Source organism: Girardinichthys multiradiatus, chromosome 22 (assembly GCF_021462225.1).
Source record: "Girardinichthys multiradiatus isolate DD_20200921_A chromosome 22, DD_fGirMul_XY1, whole genome shotgun sequence".
NCBI classification, from domain to species: domain Eukaryota; kingdom Metazoa; phylum Chordata; class Actinopteri; order Cyprinodontiformes; family Goodeidae; genus Girardinichthys; species Girardinichthys multiradiatus.
The window spans coordinates 35584631-35602303 of record NC_061814.1 but is presented as its reverse complement, the minus strand read 5'-3'; the positions used below and the strand labels follow the sequence as shown (position 1 = coordinate 35602303).

The 17673-nt window shown below is 39.4% G+C and overlaps 2 protein-coding genes across 2 annotated transcripts; one reads left to right on the top strand and one right to left on the bottom strand.

The window, feature by feature from the left end:
• The first annotated feature begins 563 nt into the window (after positions 1–563).
• Positions 564–6008, top strand: LOC124858852 (tripartite motif-containing protein 72-like). Its single transcript, XM_047351129.1, has 6 exons — positions 564–1148; positions 3570–3665; positions 3749–3982; positions 5054–5076; positions 5195–5328; positions 5422–6008. The coding sequence occupies exons 1-6, from the start codon at positions 564–566 to the stop codon at positions 6006–6008; spliced, it is 1659 nt and encodes a 552-aa protein (XP_047207085.1).
• Positions 6009–8753: 2745 nt separating this feature from the next.
• habp2 (hyaluronan binding protein 2) lies at positions 8754–15883 on the bottom strand. The gene is made up of 14 exons (XM_047350925.1): positions 15819–15883; positions 14972–15083; positions 14651–14759; positions 14461–14547; positions 14253–14363; positions 14040–14156; positions 13831–13941; positions 12400–12571; positions 12216–12313; positions 11809–12130; positions 11581–11723; positions 9476–9610; positions 9244–9389; positions 8754–9140 (listed from the first exon to the last, which is right to left on the bottom strand). The coding sequence occupies exons 1-14, from the start codon at positions 15866–15868 to the stop codon at positions 8976–8978; spliced, it is 1878 nt and encodes a 625-aa protein (XP_047206881.1). The 5' UTR covers positions 15869–15883; the 3' UTR covers positions 8754–8975.
• Positions 15884–17673: the final 1790 nt, after the last annotated feature.

The following is a 17673-nucleotide window of genomic DNA, read 5'->3' as shown; positions in this document are numbered from 1 at the left end:
AATGAGATATTCAATTCAGTTCAATTCAAAAATACTTTATTAATCCCAAAGGGAAATTAAATAACATATCTCCCCTTCTGCTAAATTTATTAAACTCAAGGTATGATAAGCTCAAAAGACACAAATAAGACAATTGGCGGATAAAAAACAGAAAGGATGGAACCAAATAAGAAAATATACAACAGTAACAGCGACAAGACAAACTAAAGTGGTTCCTGGATTGTTCTTGAAAATTCCAGTCACATTCTTTTTATCTGAGTGTGACAGAAATTTGGGCACACCCAATTGTGTCTAAGTTTCAAATGGTTGAATTTGGATGCATTTGGGTGTTCCAATAGGACAGAGATCCCCAACACACATCAGTATTGGGTTTTTATTATTTTGTACATTTTAGAAAGCAAGTTTATCTCCCCTGGGACTTGGTGGTTTCTGATATTACCCCATCTTTAGTAACCTGACACTATGAGGCTCTTTAGTGGCTTGTACACCTGTAAAACATTGATGAGCTAGAGGATCAGGAGCGCTGGGCACAGAAGTCTGCCATAACAGGTGAAAGCAGCACCATGGGGACTGTTGGCCAAGCCTTGAAGTGTCCCGTCTGCCAAGATTTTTTCACAGAACCTGTAACGCTCCAGTGTGGACATGACTTCTGCCTCATCTGTATCCATGCTGTCTGGGAAACAGATGCGTCCACTGAGGGACCTTTCTTCTGTCCAGAGTGTCAGATATTCCTCCCCCCTGACCTCACGCTGGATATAAATGCAGACCTTCAGAAAAAAGTGAAGGACTTCACCGCAAATCAACAACCAGCAGCAGCTGAGACAGGCATTAAAGCGGAATCCTCTTCACTTATCCACTGTGACCACTGCATAGAAAAGCCGTCTGTGGCCATCAGTACCTGTTTGACCTGTGATGCTTCGCTGTGCCAGGCCCATACCCAGCTGCACCAGCAGAGGTCTGCTCTCAAGGACCACACGCTGGTGGATGTAACCAAGGATCTGCTGTCGCTGAAGTGCAGGGACCACCGGGATGAACTCAAGTTCTTCTGCATGGAAGATAAGATCCCAGTGTGCTGTTTGTGTGTCCTGATTGGGGTCCACAAGCACCATAAGGCATCTCCACTTCATGAAGCCAGTGGAGATTTTAGGGTAACGTTTTTATTATTATATATTATTATATGTGCTGCTAACATGTTTTATCCTCTTGCAAACGATTTCAGCAATCATTTAACGCATAGTGGTCACTACAGCAAACAGCTGATTAAAAGCCTTTCTCTGATAAGTGTGTGCATGCTGATGGTGTGCTTGCATATGTGGCATTTTGTTAGATTTTAGTGTGTTACTCAATATAATGCCTTTAATTGGCCAGCCAGTGGAAATTCACAAGTCTCCAAAACCACAGTCAGCCAGAAAGACTGTCCATTAAATCATTCCATCATTTGTCCATTAAAGTGGACATCATGCATCAACGGCTATATTTTACCTGACGTTTTGACCATTGCTGCAGCGATATTGTTTAAGATACTTCAACAGCAGTAAATGCAATTTCTAAACTAAACATATTTTGCGACACAGTTTTTATAACTTATATAACTTATAAATATATGTTTGCAGTTTTACTTAATAATGTAAGTTACAGGAGCTGCATTTTCAATTTCTGAAGTTGAAGTGCAGAACCTGGTTTTAAGACCTGGCTGTTGGGTAGTGGAGGTAACATGTTGCTCAGAAAAGGAAGGATTGGTATACATATAAGATGTAGTGACAGTGGAACTGAGTGAGCTAAGGAACTGGCTGAAGTTGTTGAGGAAGCTGAGGATTTGCCACCTCACCAAACTCAAGGAAAAAATAAACTGAAATAGTTTTATATTTTCTAAACCGCTAACTAATACCATTGTTAAATTGCTATTAATCCTCTCTCCATTAAAGTGGACAACATGCATCACTGGGACAGCAGCAATTGTTTCTGCAAGCAAAACAAAACTTATTAGACTGTTACATACTGTTTTATGTAACATAAGCATTTTTTGCATATTTGACTATGATTAATAATATTAATATTTTGCTTATTATTATTTGAGTTACAGTTGTGTCTTCTTATTTGTCAAGGATGTGTTTATGGTAAAACATAAAGATCTACAGGTACAGCAATGGAACTAATATCTGTTTTTATGTTTAGAGACATTTGCAATAAATCATCTCCTCAATGAAGTGGCTATATTTTACATAAAATTCACACCATTTCTGTCATTGTATTGTTTTAGAAAATAATTCAACATCAGTACATCTTTCTGCAGTGTTAGATATACATTTTTGTTGTCAAAGCTTATTTTTTGATTGATTAGATCATTTATATGAGGTACAGTTAGTCTCTTTCTGTTTTATATGGCTAAAGTACAACATGGCTGAATGGTGACACAGTTAGCAGCACTGAAGGTCATTGGTTCAAATCCCAGGCTAGACCTTTTACTATGCAGAAAGACCCCAGGCTTGATGTGGCCACGTTTACTCATGTGAATATATGAAAAGCTTTTTTAAAAGTACATACAAACAAAAAACATTTATTGTTTTCATGCTCAAAACTAAATAATCTGAACTGAAACTATCTGTGTAGTTTTGCTGCTATAGGCTTAGGCTGCTGGAGGACATAATGACCACTTTCACCCTCTTCGCTACATTCTCACACTACTCTCCAATTTTGCATTATTTGCTGTTATTTCAGCTTTTAACCTTGTTCTCTCTATTCTCTTCTTAGAAGCTACACCTGGCCTGGCTCTGTGTCTACCTGTGACACCTTACTGGAGAGGGGAATCGTCCGACCTCCTGCTGGAAACAACTTAATGCTCACCCTCTACTGATGATCCACATGTCCTGTCTTTTAGTGTTTAACCCTTTCTCTCTCCTAGACATGGAAATTGACTGAACTTTTACTGTAACTAATTATATGTGCTCTCTTTCAGACTCTAACCTTGAAAACTGGCTCAGAGTTTATCTGTTCTTTCTTTCTAGGTGAAACGACTAAAGGAGCTACATCCATTAACATTTACTTTTCCTTCCCATAGAAAGTACTCCTGGATCAGTGCTTCTGTATTCTTTTTCCTTCTCTGCTCTGTTCTCTCAAACCCCCAGTCGGTCGTGGCAGATGGCCGCTCACACTGAGCCTGGTTCTGCTGGAGGTTTCTTCCTGTTAAAAGGGAGTTTTTCCTCTCCACTGTCGCTACATGTATGCTCAGTATGAGGGATTGCTGCAAAGTCAACGCCAGTGACTGTCCACTGTCTCTACATGCTCATCCGGGAGGAGGAACTGCTGCAAGTCACTGAGTGGATGCAATCTGCTGGGTTTCCTTAGATAGAAAAACGTTTTATCCAATTTGAATAAAAAGCTAACTCCGACTGCACTGTTCAATGGTTAGGATTAATTGGAATGTCTGTACCTGACTGTTGTGAAGTGCCTTGAGACAACGTGTTGTGAATTGGCGCTATATAAATAAAACTGAATTGAATTGAATTGAAAAACATCATGAATGTGCTCATAATAATTTATGAATGAACCTGTTTTGTTTCTGCCTTCAGAGTATGTTAGTGACTAATATGAACCAATTACTGAAGAGGAGAGGTGAAGCAGAGCACACCATTAAGGACTTGGAATCACTTTATACACAAACTGTGGTACAGTCATTGTGAGCTTATAATACACTCTTGGTTAGTCTTGCAGAGAGCCTTGCATTTATAAGGTTTTAATTATCTTCTAGAAATCTGCTGAGGATTTCAGAGAGAAAATCTCAGACAAGTACAGCAGAATCCGTGTGGTTTTAGATGCAGATGAGCGTCTGATGATGCAGATTATAGATGCAGAGGAGACGTACATGACAGACCGGCTCGAGGCCCAGAGGGGAATCACGGAAACTCAGATTAAAGAGATAGACAGATTAAGAGCCTCCAATAAAGCACTCCTCCAGGAAGCAAATGATCTGCAATTCCTTCAGGTAAGTAAATAAATCCATGAAGTATAATATAATGATCATAAAACATTTTTTTTCCTGTAAGATGGAGCTTTAGAAAGGACATTACATGAGCTCAATGTTAGCCTGATTTTTTCTTTCTAAACACAGTTTTGTTTCGAACTCCCAGTCTTCAACCATCTTCTTGTTGAATTGAAGTTGAATGACATTAATGTAGTCCTTCATTATTTCATCCAATTTGTGTAATGCAATAGTACGACAGTGAGGCAGCCCCACAGCATGATGCAGCCACCACCTTGCTAGATAGATGGTGCAGAATCTGAAAGCCTCACCTTGACTCCCCTAAAAATACTCGTTATCGTTTTTTATGTAAATGGACTGAACTTATATAGCGCTTTTCCAGTCATACAGACCGCTCAAAGCGCTTTACACTAGAGCCACATTCACCCAATTGCACTCACTAACATATTCATACACCGATACGCAGGCAACTTGAGGTTAAGTGCCTTGCCCAGGGGCACATCGACATATGGCAGGAGGAAGCTGGAATCGAACCCACAACTTTCTGACCATCTGACCCAAACAGTGGCTTTATGGTGGCGCACTTGGTAGCACTGTTGAATCAAGAATCTTGGCCTGGGGTTTTTCTGCATGGATTTCTGCTAGATGTTTGAAACTTAGACACATGTGGGTATTCTGACAGGACAATGGTCCTAAGCAAACAATAAAAAAGGGAAATGTTGGCTACCATTAAGATCAAGTTGAAAATCGGTGCTTTAAAGGAGTATGTCCAGGAATCCCACCAATTTAACAGAGTTCTTCCTTTTCTGATAAGAGGAGTGGTCAAATTAATGACAGTCATGACAATGATAAGTGTATGCCAATGATAAGTAACTGTGTGTTTTAAAAAGATATTTTGTGATGAGCAACAGACATTTTAGACTTGGGATAAGTCATGAATTCAGCTTTGATTCTTTTGGTGTGAATTGTCTGTTCTGTATATCTACCTGTTTTTTTTATCCATCCCGAAAAGTAAAATGTGTTAAAGTTGTATTGCAGTTTACCTAAAACAGATTGCCTGTTCATTTTCAACAGCAAATCGGATCACAGAATCTTTGGTGAGTATATTTTTATGCATTACACTAAAGCTCGACTTATTGGTACATTTAAACTTGGCTTTGCATCACTACTCTTTTGATTATCATTTGGTATAATGTTTTTGTATTTTCCTCATAGCAACCCTTTGGAGTTTCCTCCAATACAGACAGTAAACAGGGATCTTTGTGACCATGAAAAGCTGAAAACCATTGAGAAGCTTGTTGATGACCTCTCGCTAGCTCTATCGCAGTTCTTTCCTCGAATGTGGTCATGTTAGTGATTAATTCAGGATTTTGCAAGCCAATGATCATCTACTGTATGCGTAAGTGTGTTCTGACTGTAGTTTTATTTAATTTTTTTTGCAGATCTAAGTTCACTTGCTTTGGATCCAAAAACAGCTCATCCGAAACTGGAAATATCTCCAGATAAAAAACAAGTTTGCTGGAGACGTCATCCTGTTGGTGAAGGACTGAGCCCACAGCCTTATGACTCCCAGTACAGTGTTCTGGCTCAGGAGAGCTTTACAAATGGCCAGCATTACTGGGAGGTGATTGTCCAGGACAAACCCTTCTGGATGATTGGTGTGACCACAGGTTTGATCACTAAAAAAAACAGTCCAGCTCAGAGTTCCTCAAGCTTGGGTGTGAACAGCACATCCTGGTGCATCTACCATGGAGAGGGGCAGTACCTGGCTTGCCATGACACACAAGAGAAGCAACTCTCGGTAGCAAAGAGAGTCAGGAAGCTGGGCATACTGGCTAATATCCAGAAGGGGGAGCTGTCATTCTACGATGCCGATGCAATGACTCTGCTTCACTCTTTCTGTGTGCAGTGCACACAGCCTCTTTACCCCATGTTTAACCCATGCATTGATGTGAATGGAGTCAACAGGCAGCCGCTCACTTTGTTTTGGATTAAGGATCCCTGGAATTGGGAAGGGGATAAAAAATAAATACAGGGCAGCTTTAAATCCAGAAACACTAATCAAATTATCTTTTGTGTTTATTACATTTGAATAATGTGGTGAAAATGTCCATAATTGCTTCTAAATCTGTATAACCATACCGCATAAACAATGATTAATCTACTTCAGTATATGTAAGAAGATAAATGATAGACTATATTTTTCCTTACTGGCAAGATAATTATGTATTATTATCAGTATATTGGAGTACTTACTGTGGAATATTGTCAGTGCAAGTCCAACCTATCTTGACACTGTTGTACTTTACGGTGCCTTGAGAAAGCATTCACACCCCTGCATGTTTTCCACATTATGTCACATTTCAGCAAAACACTTCACTGTATTTTATTGAGATGTTATGTGATGGACAAACACAAAGTAATGCTTAATCGTGAAGTAGAAGAGAAATTATGGATGATTTTCAGAAAATTCAGAAAAGTTTGCATTTGTATTCGGCCTCCCTGAGTCAAAACTTCACCATTTGCCACAGTTACAGTTGCAAGCCTTTCGGGTATATTTCACATCTACAGACCTTTGCTAGATCTTTGCAAATTAGCTCAAACTCAGTCAGAGTGGCTGGAAAGCATTTGTAAACACCAAGTGTCAAATCTCGCTATAGATTCTCATTTGGATTTAGGTATGGACTTTGACTAGGCCACATAGAATGGCTAGTCAAAATCCAGCTAACGTGGGCCTCTGCAACTTCATCACTGACCTGTTTGGTGTGTTCCTCAGTCACAATGCTGTTTGTTTACTAATGTCTTGGGGTTTTTAGCCCTTTTTGATGCCTTCATAAAACTACTGTATAAACTCAGATCAAATTACACACACTAATGTCACTGAATTTCATTAAGGGTGTCAGAAGGGGGCTTAATAAAAATGCATACCACACTTTTCAGATTTTTAAATTAAAAAATACATATGTAATTTTTCTTCCATTTCATAATTATCCACTACTTTGTTTTTGTCTATCCAATAAAATCCTCAGAATATTTTGGGTGTAACGTGACTAAATGTGGCAAAGTTTGAAGGGTAGGATTACTCTTACAAGAAACTGTGGCAAAGTCTATTCCACTGCTGAATCTCTCCAGCTTTTACCTGCTCATCGTTTTGTGGTGCATGGCAAAGACTAAATGCATTATGTGTAAACTACTGGCTTGTTCATTGTGTAACCGTCCCCTCAGTTCATCAGTCCACGGAGGACAGCTGTGCCTTCAGTCAGTCAGTGGCCTTTTTTGCCCCGCAGTAAACAGTACACCAAGCGAGATCAAATAACATCAACAGTGAACTTTGTTGTATTGAGTTTCCGCAAAACTGTAAGAGACTTGCTCTGTTGTTGGCCATTATTTGATTCAGCTGAACAAATCAGCATAAAAACAAATTTAGATGGATCCTTTAAATTCTTTACCACACTACAGCCCCCCACTGAAGATTTTGATCGTGTTCTCTAACATGGAGCTTTGGAGAGTTTGTACCTACCTTACCTTATCCTTCTTACTGTGCATGGCAGCAAGATAAATATGCCCTTGTCCTGCCATGTTTGTCTCAGTTCCAGTTTAAGTATTGCTCTGACAGTAGATATGGGCAAGTTTGGGAAAACAGCTATTTTCACGCAGCTATTTTCTGAATTAAGATTGACTCAAATTTGCCTGACTTGAATTGCGTGTTGTCTTGTCTTTCCTGTTTTGCACAATGGTCTCTGCATTGTGTCACATTTATACCTCAGCAAATTAGAAAGTCAGTTCAATATTCTTATACTTTGATGTAAGCATAAATTAAAAAAGGCTGCAATTGGATTTATTTTAAAGGGCTCATTGAGGGTTCCAAACATGTTATTAGCAGCCATTTATTTGTGTAGAAATTGACTTTATCACCTATCCTTACAAGTTGAGGATGAATGAATGTGGGGGTTGCTCTATTACAAATACATATAGATTTACACCAAGATAACTGTTAGAGCAACACTTTTCTTTTTTACTTGACTAACATGTTATCTAGTCTTTCCCATTTTGAAGAGTGGCTAAACGAAATGAGCCTGTGTCTCATCATATTTACACCTTAAGAAAACAGAAAGTCATGGATAACTAAACAAAAGTTCCTTGATATTTTGATCAACGTAAACAAATAAAGTAATATAGTTTTATTTTTTTTAATTGCAGAATAAAAATTAAAGGTTTTAAAAAATATAAATTAAAAAAGTAAACATATATTAACTTTTTTCTGCAGGAATCAGATTTTTGGCTCCTACTGACTACCGGTTTTTGTTGAGGTCTGGCCTACTGATTCCAACTTTTACAAATTCCCCCAGACATTTCCAAGGACTATAGTATATAAAATAAAGAAAATTATATACTGTATGTTCTTTGATAGCCTTAGTAGTTTTGAATCTAACATAAAATCAAAGTAATTCAAAGATTATATCTATTTATGCATCAAAGCATGTGCCCTTTACTAGCTCATTTTGAGTGGACTCAAAAACTGTGCACCAAAGTATATGCTATTGATTGATGTGTTTCGGGGCTGAAAATGGTGGGAATTTCAAGCTTTGATGCAATTATAAAATAGAAACAAAAGTATTCAGATTTATTTACTATGTGAGCTGTTGATCACAGAACCAAGCTGATTAAGGAAAATTGGAGGATACCAGTCTCTGGTTGATTAATTGGTGCATTAATTGGTGAGTTTTAAAATTAGAACACATGAAACAGAAGCAAAAGTTGGACACTTTACCGCTGAAGGAACACAATGTTGTCACCTTTTATTGAGTTTTTTAAATTCCCCTGTCATCATAAGGAAATATGACATATGTTCAGAAGATTTCAGGTCTTTCTTTTGGTTGCATAACAGATCAATCAGGTTCAGAGCAGTCATGAAACAACACCAAATAACCCTCAATCACAGCTTCATTCCTGGACAAACATACTGGCATGTTTAAAACTAATGTCCTCAGGTTATTTATGAAAGTGCTTGAGTCTTTGCCTTAATCCAATTCAGGAAGTGAGTGACTCTTGTGTAAACCCCTGGCTTGTTTTTCCTTCCACACTGATCTCCCCAGCTCACCAGACCGTAAACAACACTGGTGTTATTCTGCTTGCAAGTCAGCGGTCCTCCAGAATCCCCCTGCAACAAGAGATAAATGGAAATGTTTTTATTTGTCCCTCAGTGGCCCAGCTCAGCATATCAGCAGCAAAGTGACAGTCAGAAAAATATAAAGCTGACTAACCTGACAGGAATCTACTCCTCCCTGCAGGTGACCTGCACAGAACATGCTACTATCCACGACGTTCCCGTAAACACTGGACTCGGAGCACTTTGTCTGGCTGATCAGCAGAACATTGGCCTCTAACAGGTGATTGGTGCCATAGTTCGCTGCACATGTGATATAGAACAGTTAGGACAAAGCCTAACAAAATGTAGATTGTAGACCAAATGATTTAGTAAGATGGCATACGTACAGTCCTCGGTGGCCCCCCATCCAGAAATGGTGCACTCCTTCCCATCAGAGAGTTGGGCACTTGGCAGACAAGCTGTCTTTACAAACTGGGTCTCATTTGCACAAACTCCATCTCTCCCCCTGAGCCTTAACAAAGCTTAGAAAATCCAGATCAGATTAGTGTCACAAGAAAATCAAAACTAAAAGAGCCGAGTTTAATATTTGCATTTTTACCTGTTAATGTTAACTAAAATTGCATTATATATACAGGGGTTGGACAAGGAAACTGAAACACTTGTCATTTTAGTGTTGGAGGTTTCATGGCTAAATTGGACCAGCCTGGTAGCCAGTCTTCATTGATTGCACATTGCACCAGTAAGAGCAGAGTGTGAAGGTCCAATTAGCAGGGTAAGAGCACAGTTTTGCTCAAAATATTGAAATGCACAAAACATTATGGGTGACATAACAGAGTTCAAGAGGACAAATTGTTGGTGCACGTCTTGCTGGCGCATCTGTGACCAAGACAGCAAGTCTTTGTGATGTATCAAGAGCCACGGTATCCAGGGTAATGTCAGCATACCACCAAGAAGGACGAACCACATCCAACAGGATTAACTGTGGATGCAAGAGGAAGCTGTCTGAAAGGGACGTTCGGGTGCTAACCCGGATTGTATCCAAAAAACATAAAACCACGGCTGCCCAAATCACGGCAGAATTAAATGTGCACCTCAACTCTCCTGTTTCCACCAGAACTGTCCATCGGGAGATCCACAGGGTCAATATACACAGCCGGGCTGCTATAGCTAAACCTTTGGTCACTCATGCCAATGCCAAACGTCGGTTTCAATGGTGCAAGGAGCGCAAATCTTGGGCTGTGGACAATGTGAAACATGTATTGTTCTCTGATAAGTCCACCTTTACTGTTTTCCCCACATCCGGGAGAGTTACGGTGTGGAGAAGCCCCAAAGAAGCGTACCACCCAGACTGTTGCAGGCCCAGAGTGAAGCATGGGGGTGGATCAGTGATGGTTTGGCTGCCATATCTTTGCATTCCCTTGGCCCAATACTTGTGCTAGATGGGCGCGTCACTGCCAAGGACTACCGAACCATTCTTGAGGACCATGTGCATCCAATGGTTCAAACATTGTATCCTGAAGGCGATGCCGTGTATCAGGATGACAATGCACCAATACACACAGCAAGACTGGTGAAAGATTGGTTTGATGAACATGAAAGTGAAGTTGAACATCTCCCATGGCCTGCACAGTCACCAGATCTAAATATTATTGAGCCACTTTGGGGTGTTTTGGAGGAGCGAGTCAGGAAACGTTTTCCTCCACCAGTATCACGTAGTGACCTGGCCACTATCCTGCAAGAAGAATGGCTTAAAATCCCTCTAACCACTGTGCAGGACTTGTATATGTCATTCCCAAGACGAATTGATGCTGTATTGGCCGCAAAACGAGGCCCTACACCATACTAATAGATTATTGTGGTCTAAAACCAGGTGTTTCAGTTTCATTGTCCAACCCCTGTATATATAAGATTAGAAAAGTTTCTAATAAGTTTAAAAAGTGAATTTGAACCTTATTGGTTAGCAGAAATCATTATTAGGATTTACTTTGATTCATTCAAAGTCAAATATACTTTAGAAACATAAAACCTAAAAATGTTGAACATAACAGTTTTTTCACAGTTTTTTAACGCAAAAGAGTAATTCTAAAGACACTTTTTGACAACAAGAAAGCTTTTTTGGTCACATCTCTTAAAAACAATACCATATGTGTACGATGACCTGTAAACTGGATCCGCAGTGTCTGAACGACTATTATTGCCACGGACTGCCTTGTTTTAATATGTTGGAGGCATGTGTGGATGCTTATTGGTAACATACTGTAGCAAAAGCATGGACTGAGGTATTTTGCTGCAGTTATCATCTATGCAGAAACGTGAATGAGCTGCTTTCTTAGCTTTTTTGCTTCACACATTTTCAAACATTTCTCAACTGTAGTCATGAAAATGATTATAAAACTATTGTGAGTTACAGGTCTAAAAACAACTGAAAGATAAAGGTTGTACAAATGATGACGTATGTCCTCTATGGATGAAATACAGTGCAAAGTTTTACCTATGTCATTGTAAACAGCAACAGAAGTCTCCCTGTAGTTCTCATGCACAATTGCATTCTCAACTGCAATGATTTGAGCTGATGGGTCAGGCGTATTCAGTGACAGAGTACCCATCACCACCCGCATATCCTTATTTTTTTCACTGTGGAAAAGAAACCAATAGATAAAACAGCTGAAGTGATGAAGGTTATCAGTATCAAGTCCTCAGATTTGGGGTGTTTGCTTACATGCAGTGTCCAGCCGTCAGAACCCAGCAGCTCGCGATCAGAACTCCTCCACAGACATGGCTGTATTTCATGTTGGAGTTCTTTGGTTTCTGTTGCAACGAAACCTGCCAGGGTATTGCCCCAGGACTGACTTTCAGACCCCCAAAGATTCGAGTTAAGGCCCGTGTTGGTTGAGGCTCACCACAGATTTCGAACTGTTTTGGTGCAAGAGATGGAGTTGGAACAATCGGGGCATCTGTAGGTCGTTGGGATGGCTGTGGATCCTTGGTGGTCGCTGGTGCTTTAGTAGTAGAAGGTGGCGGCTTAACAGAAGGGGGTTCACCTGAAAATGCAAACAGAAGGTTTCACAGCTGCTTTGTTGACTTTAAAGTCAGCATCAGGATACCACTTGGAGCTTTAGTCCTGACCTGTTGGTTGAGAACATTTAGTCACATTACAGTAGTCCCAAAACAATCTATGTCCTCTTCTGAAAAAACACCAGGGCCTTGGTTCTCCATCTGGGTTTCTGCAAGATAAAAATAAACAAATAACTGACCATGTATCTGTAATGTTGTTCGTAGTTGGAATACATTTTTGTCCTTTTCCCATAACCTGCAGAAGTTGTGAGGGCCAAGCCCTTCTTTGTTCTCAAATGAGTTGAAGGGATCAACTCCTTTGTTCAGGATGAAGTGGGAATTCCAGTAGAGGCAGTCGTGGCCATCTTCTGTCTCACTCACATTCCCACGGTAAGTCTCTCCATCATCCACATAGCAGTCGTCTGGGCCTAAGAAACATACCCAGTGTCTCGTAATAGTAGAAAACTCATATAGCTGTAATTGTTTTCATCTTTCTTTCTTTCTACTTTTCTTAAGTTTTGTCCCATCATGAACGACATTGATTTTATTCAGATTTTAAAAATAGACCATATAAACAAATAAAAAACTGTGAAACGTGGTGTTTATTTGTATTCAGCCCCTAATGAGTCACAAATATGTAGAAACACTTTTAGCTTAGGCTGTTTTGGGGTATGTTTTACCCAGCAAGAGACTGAAGATTTTGCAAAATAGCTCAAATTAAGTCAGACTGCACTGAGAGCAACTGTGAACAGCAATTTTCAAATCCAGCACAGATTCTCAACTGAATTTAGGTACGTGGTTTGACTGGGGCATTTTAACACACAAATATGCTTTCATCTAAACCATTGCACTGTAGCTCTGACTATATGTTCTGGGTTGTTGTTCTGCCAAGAGGTCAATCTCCGACCATCATCCAACAAGTTTTCTTCCAGGGTTCCCCTTTATTTAACTCCATGCTTCTTCCAATCAACTCTGATCAGGTTCTTCTGTGTCCCTGTTGACGAAAAACCTCCCCACAGATGCTGCTACCACCATGTTTCACCATGGAGGTGTCGTGTTCATGGTCATGTGCAGTGTTAGCCACACATTGCATTTTGCATGTAGGCCATAAAACTTCAGTTTTGGTCCTATCTTACCACAGCACCTTCTTTCATATGTTTGCTGTGTCTTCTTCATAGTTTTCAGCAAATTACAGGATTCTTAGGGCTTTCTAACAATAATGGTTTTCTTTCTTCATGCCTCTTTTCCATAAAGGTCAGATATGCACAGTGCACAACTAATAGTTTGTTCTCATACCTGAACTTTGGACTGCTATATATACTATAAAGCTGCCATTAACCTCTTGGCTTCTTCTCTAATTAATGCTTTCCTTGCCTGACTTCTTAGTTTAGGTTGACAGCCATGTCCTGGTAGGTTTCACTCCTCAAGTGGACTCCTTTTACAACTTCTGGAGACATTTGGTTGTACTGGACTTTATTTAGGGGTACCAGAGTAAGGAATTAGATTTCAAATGCACTACACTCATTCTGAAATTTTGAAACTTGAACTTTCATGTTCACTTTGTGCCACATAGCGAACATTGAATTTTGTTTTGGTAAAATGACAAAATGTGCAAAAGCTAAAGTGGCATGAATACTTTGCAAGGTTCTATACACATTGGCCTGGAAAATAGAGACACAGTATTTACCGACATGACAGAACCTTCCTCTGAACCCTTGGGGGCACTGACAGTCGAAGTCATTTCCATCCCGAATGCACTGGCCCCCATTTCTGCATGGATTCGGCTCGCAAACAGAAACTTTGCACAACAAATGATGAAATAAACAAAATAAGCTTTTTAGAAATGTAATCATGGGTTGTTTAACTGAGGATGCACTTTTGCTGTTTGTCCCTTACACCGTTTGCAGTCTGGAGGCTGGAATGGGTATTTGCATTTGCACTCGTAGAACGGACGAGTTGAAGTCAGCACACACTCACCCCGTCCACAAAGACCTCTCCTGCACACTTTAGGGGCTAGCATCGCAAGCACAAGAATAAATAATTTTACAGCTTCAGTATGACACTGACAGGAAATTCAACAGGAAGAAGAAGATGACAAATTCCTCCAACCTTTCTCGCATGTTTTTCCATGAAACAGCTTGGGGCAGTCACATTTGAACCCTCTCCTGCCTTTCTCCTTACACACACCATTATTAAGGCAGGGGTTGGGTGTGCACCGGCCTGACAAGTAAAATTAAAGGAGGTTGTAATGAAGTAAACATAGAAAATCTTTCATCGCACAACTTACTACAGAGTCCAGCAGAACATCTCCTTTTACCTTCAGGATCCTGAAGATCAAAAAGCCAGTCTAAATTCACAGTGTCTTCATCCTCGTCATCTTCAGTTGGATCCTTGAAGAAGATGTCTGAGATAATATTTTTCTTTCAGATTTGGAATACATAATTAATTTTGTTGCATCATTTTTATTATGAAATCAGTATCTTATACTAAAAAAAAGAAGCCCTGACCTTCAATTATGTCTTCAAACCTCAGCCTCCTCTCCCGCCCTGGTGAGGGCCTCTGGTGTCGTGGAGGTCCATGTTTGTCTTTGTGTTTGTCTTTTTGATTGGGATTTGACTGATGCACAAACATTTTACAAATATGTTTCAACATTTAGTAAATAATTTTACTTAACAGATTAATGAATTGGATAATAATAAACTTTATAGACTAGAACTAACTGAATTTTATGAACATTAATAAAAAACTTCATCATCAGCATTGCCCGGTTTTAATTAATTTACACATTACTACCTTTTTTCAGTATAATACATGCAGTGAATTCTTACCTCAGTGGGTATAAGCAGCACAGCCAAGAAGAGGCAAAGGAGGAGCAGCTTCAGTTTCATGCTGATGAAGCACCAGCCAACTTCCAGGAGGGCAAAATGAGACTGTGCTACCCTGCAGAGAACCCACACATGTTGCACAAATTTCATGCAAGGACAGTAACCTTTGAAACTTCAGCTTTCTCTGGCACTCATCCATGTAGCTGAGGCAGTTTTATTGATGAAAACTCTGGAATAATGTACCTTTAAGAGTTCCCATTCTGATTTAAGGATATTGTTGGTAAAGGCTAAAAAATGCTGACTTTATTAGTGTCATTTGTGACATGTTTGCAGACTTTTTACTTTAAAACGCATTAAACCCTTAACCTAAAATCCATACTTGCAACACAGATGCTCAGAGAGCATGTTGACTAAGAGCTCACTGTTTGTTTGCATGTAGACTTTGGATCAAATACACTGGGTGCGTCAACAAGTGGAGAACTTATTTGAATAAAACCCAAATGAAAACCCAAAATTCTCATTCTCAGAAAATTAGAATATGAGGACAAAAATAGAGCATTACATATTGATACATTTTTTTGTTAATACACAAAGTATGTTTCGTCAATGTAATGGCCTACACAATCCTGGGGATACTGCTGATTCGACACCGGTCCAGCAAACTGTCATCAACATCGCTCCACACTTCAGGTAAATCACAAGGATTCATAGGTAAAGACGCTAGCTGTTCACAGAATGCTGTACACAGGCGTGTTAATGGAAAATTTTGTGGAAAGAAAAAATAGGCTATAGGTGAACTTAGTGCTTCAAGACCCATCTCATAAAGACATATCCTGAAACTGTCACATACCGTGTTTTAGGATACTCCTGAACCAGAGACAACTTTAACTTTGGGTACATCGGGTGCGGCAGAGACGTAGGGGTAAAATGGGCGACCCATGTTCAGAGGCTTCAGTCCTCAACACAGCCCATCGTGGGTTTGACTCCAAACCCTACCCTAACCCCCCTAACCCTAATCCCGTTCCTGTCAGCTTACTGTTTAAAAATTAAAGGCCACAAGTGCTGCAAAAAGAAAAGAAAAAAAAAAACATTCATAAGCTGTAAGCCTTAACCACCAAACAATTAAGTTTTATAATTAAATTACCAAAATTAATTAGGTTTTCCATTATAATGTAATATATTGTGATGTACCACATTACTTTATCTTTTGCACAGGAACTGTAGGGGCTTCTATGTGTTCTCTGATTTTGATCCTCTCAGTTTTAGATTTATAAGAGTACCACTGTCCTAAAGGCTCTTAGTAAGAATGCTTGTGAAGTTCATGGGAGGAACAAACACCAATGTCACTGATTGAAAACCAATCCAGAGGTCTGTTGCCCATGGGTGAATGAGACTCTCTAGTCCCTCAGCAGTGTCCAAAGGTTTAGCTTTAAACAAATCATTTTAGTGTCATAAGCAAAAGGACAGTTTCTGTCGTGTTTTTAAAGGATATGATCATGGGATTTTCCAGTACAGCACACCTAATGACACAAATGATTTCCCTGTGTTTACTCAGCTTTGTAAAAAAGACATTTGGACTCCAAGTATTTCAGAAGCAGCATAGGCAAATATATCGTGTAAACTAGTATTTGCCTTCCTACAGATTTCTTCTTGTTTTGCTTTTTGATCAAACCTAAATGTTTCAGATCATCAAACAAATTTGAAATATCAAACAAAAAGAAGCTGAGTAAATACAAAATGTGGTATTCAAATGATGATTTCATTTATTAGGGGAAAAAAGGTACCCAAACCAGCCTGGCCCTCAATGAAAAATAATTGTTCTGTTTTGTTAACTAACTGTGATTATACCCATTTTTTGTTTAATTTCATTACCCACAGCCAGCATAGTAGCTGCCTGATCTGTATAATCAAGAGATCACCCAAATAGAACCTGGATGACAACATGAAGTTGTTGTAGAAACATTTGTTTTTACCATTACAGAGACCGATGATTGTCACTCATAATCAGCTTTATTATAATCTTGCAAGAGAGAAGGATTTTTTACAGCATTGGAGATCCGCTCAGTAGTGCTGCCAAATCGTTCTGACTAGACAAAGCAAAGGCTCTCCTTATAAGCTACAACAGTTTTCAAGGTAACTCTCATGAGACCCAGAGAGAGGGTCTCATGCTTGTCCTAGACATAATCTTAACAGTGTGGCATACATATTATCTTACACAGCTGCAAGCAGAAGGCTGAGAAACCATTACTCTAAGAATATATAAGAGAAGAATGGAACAACACTGAGGGGTTCTAATACTTTTGTCAGTTCCTGTAGAGTATCAAGGAGCAAAGAAAGCAAGGCACTAAAATTTTCCATTACAAAGTAGACCAAGGATCTTAAATAGCAACACAATGTGACCCGATCAAAAGAAATTTAATAACATATGAGAAACAAAGTCATTGACATCTATCAGTCTGGAAAGGGTTGCAAAACTATTTAGACTTTGGGACTTGAGTGAATCAAAGTGAGAGCCATTATCCTCACATGTAGAACACATGGAACAGTGGTGAACCATCCCAGGAGAGACTGCCCAGCCAAAATACAAAAAAAAACCAGAACACCATCTAAAACACTGCAGGGCTCACTTGAGTCAGTTAAGGTCAAAGGTCATAATTGAGTAATAATAAAGATAATACTGTGCATAAATTGCATCCCAATCCACT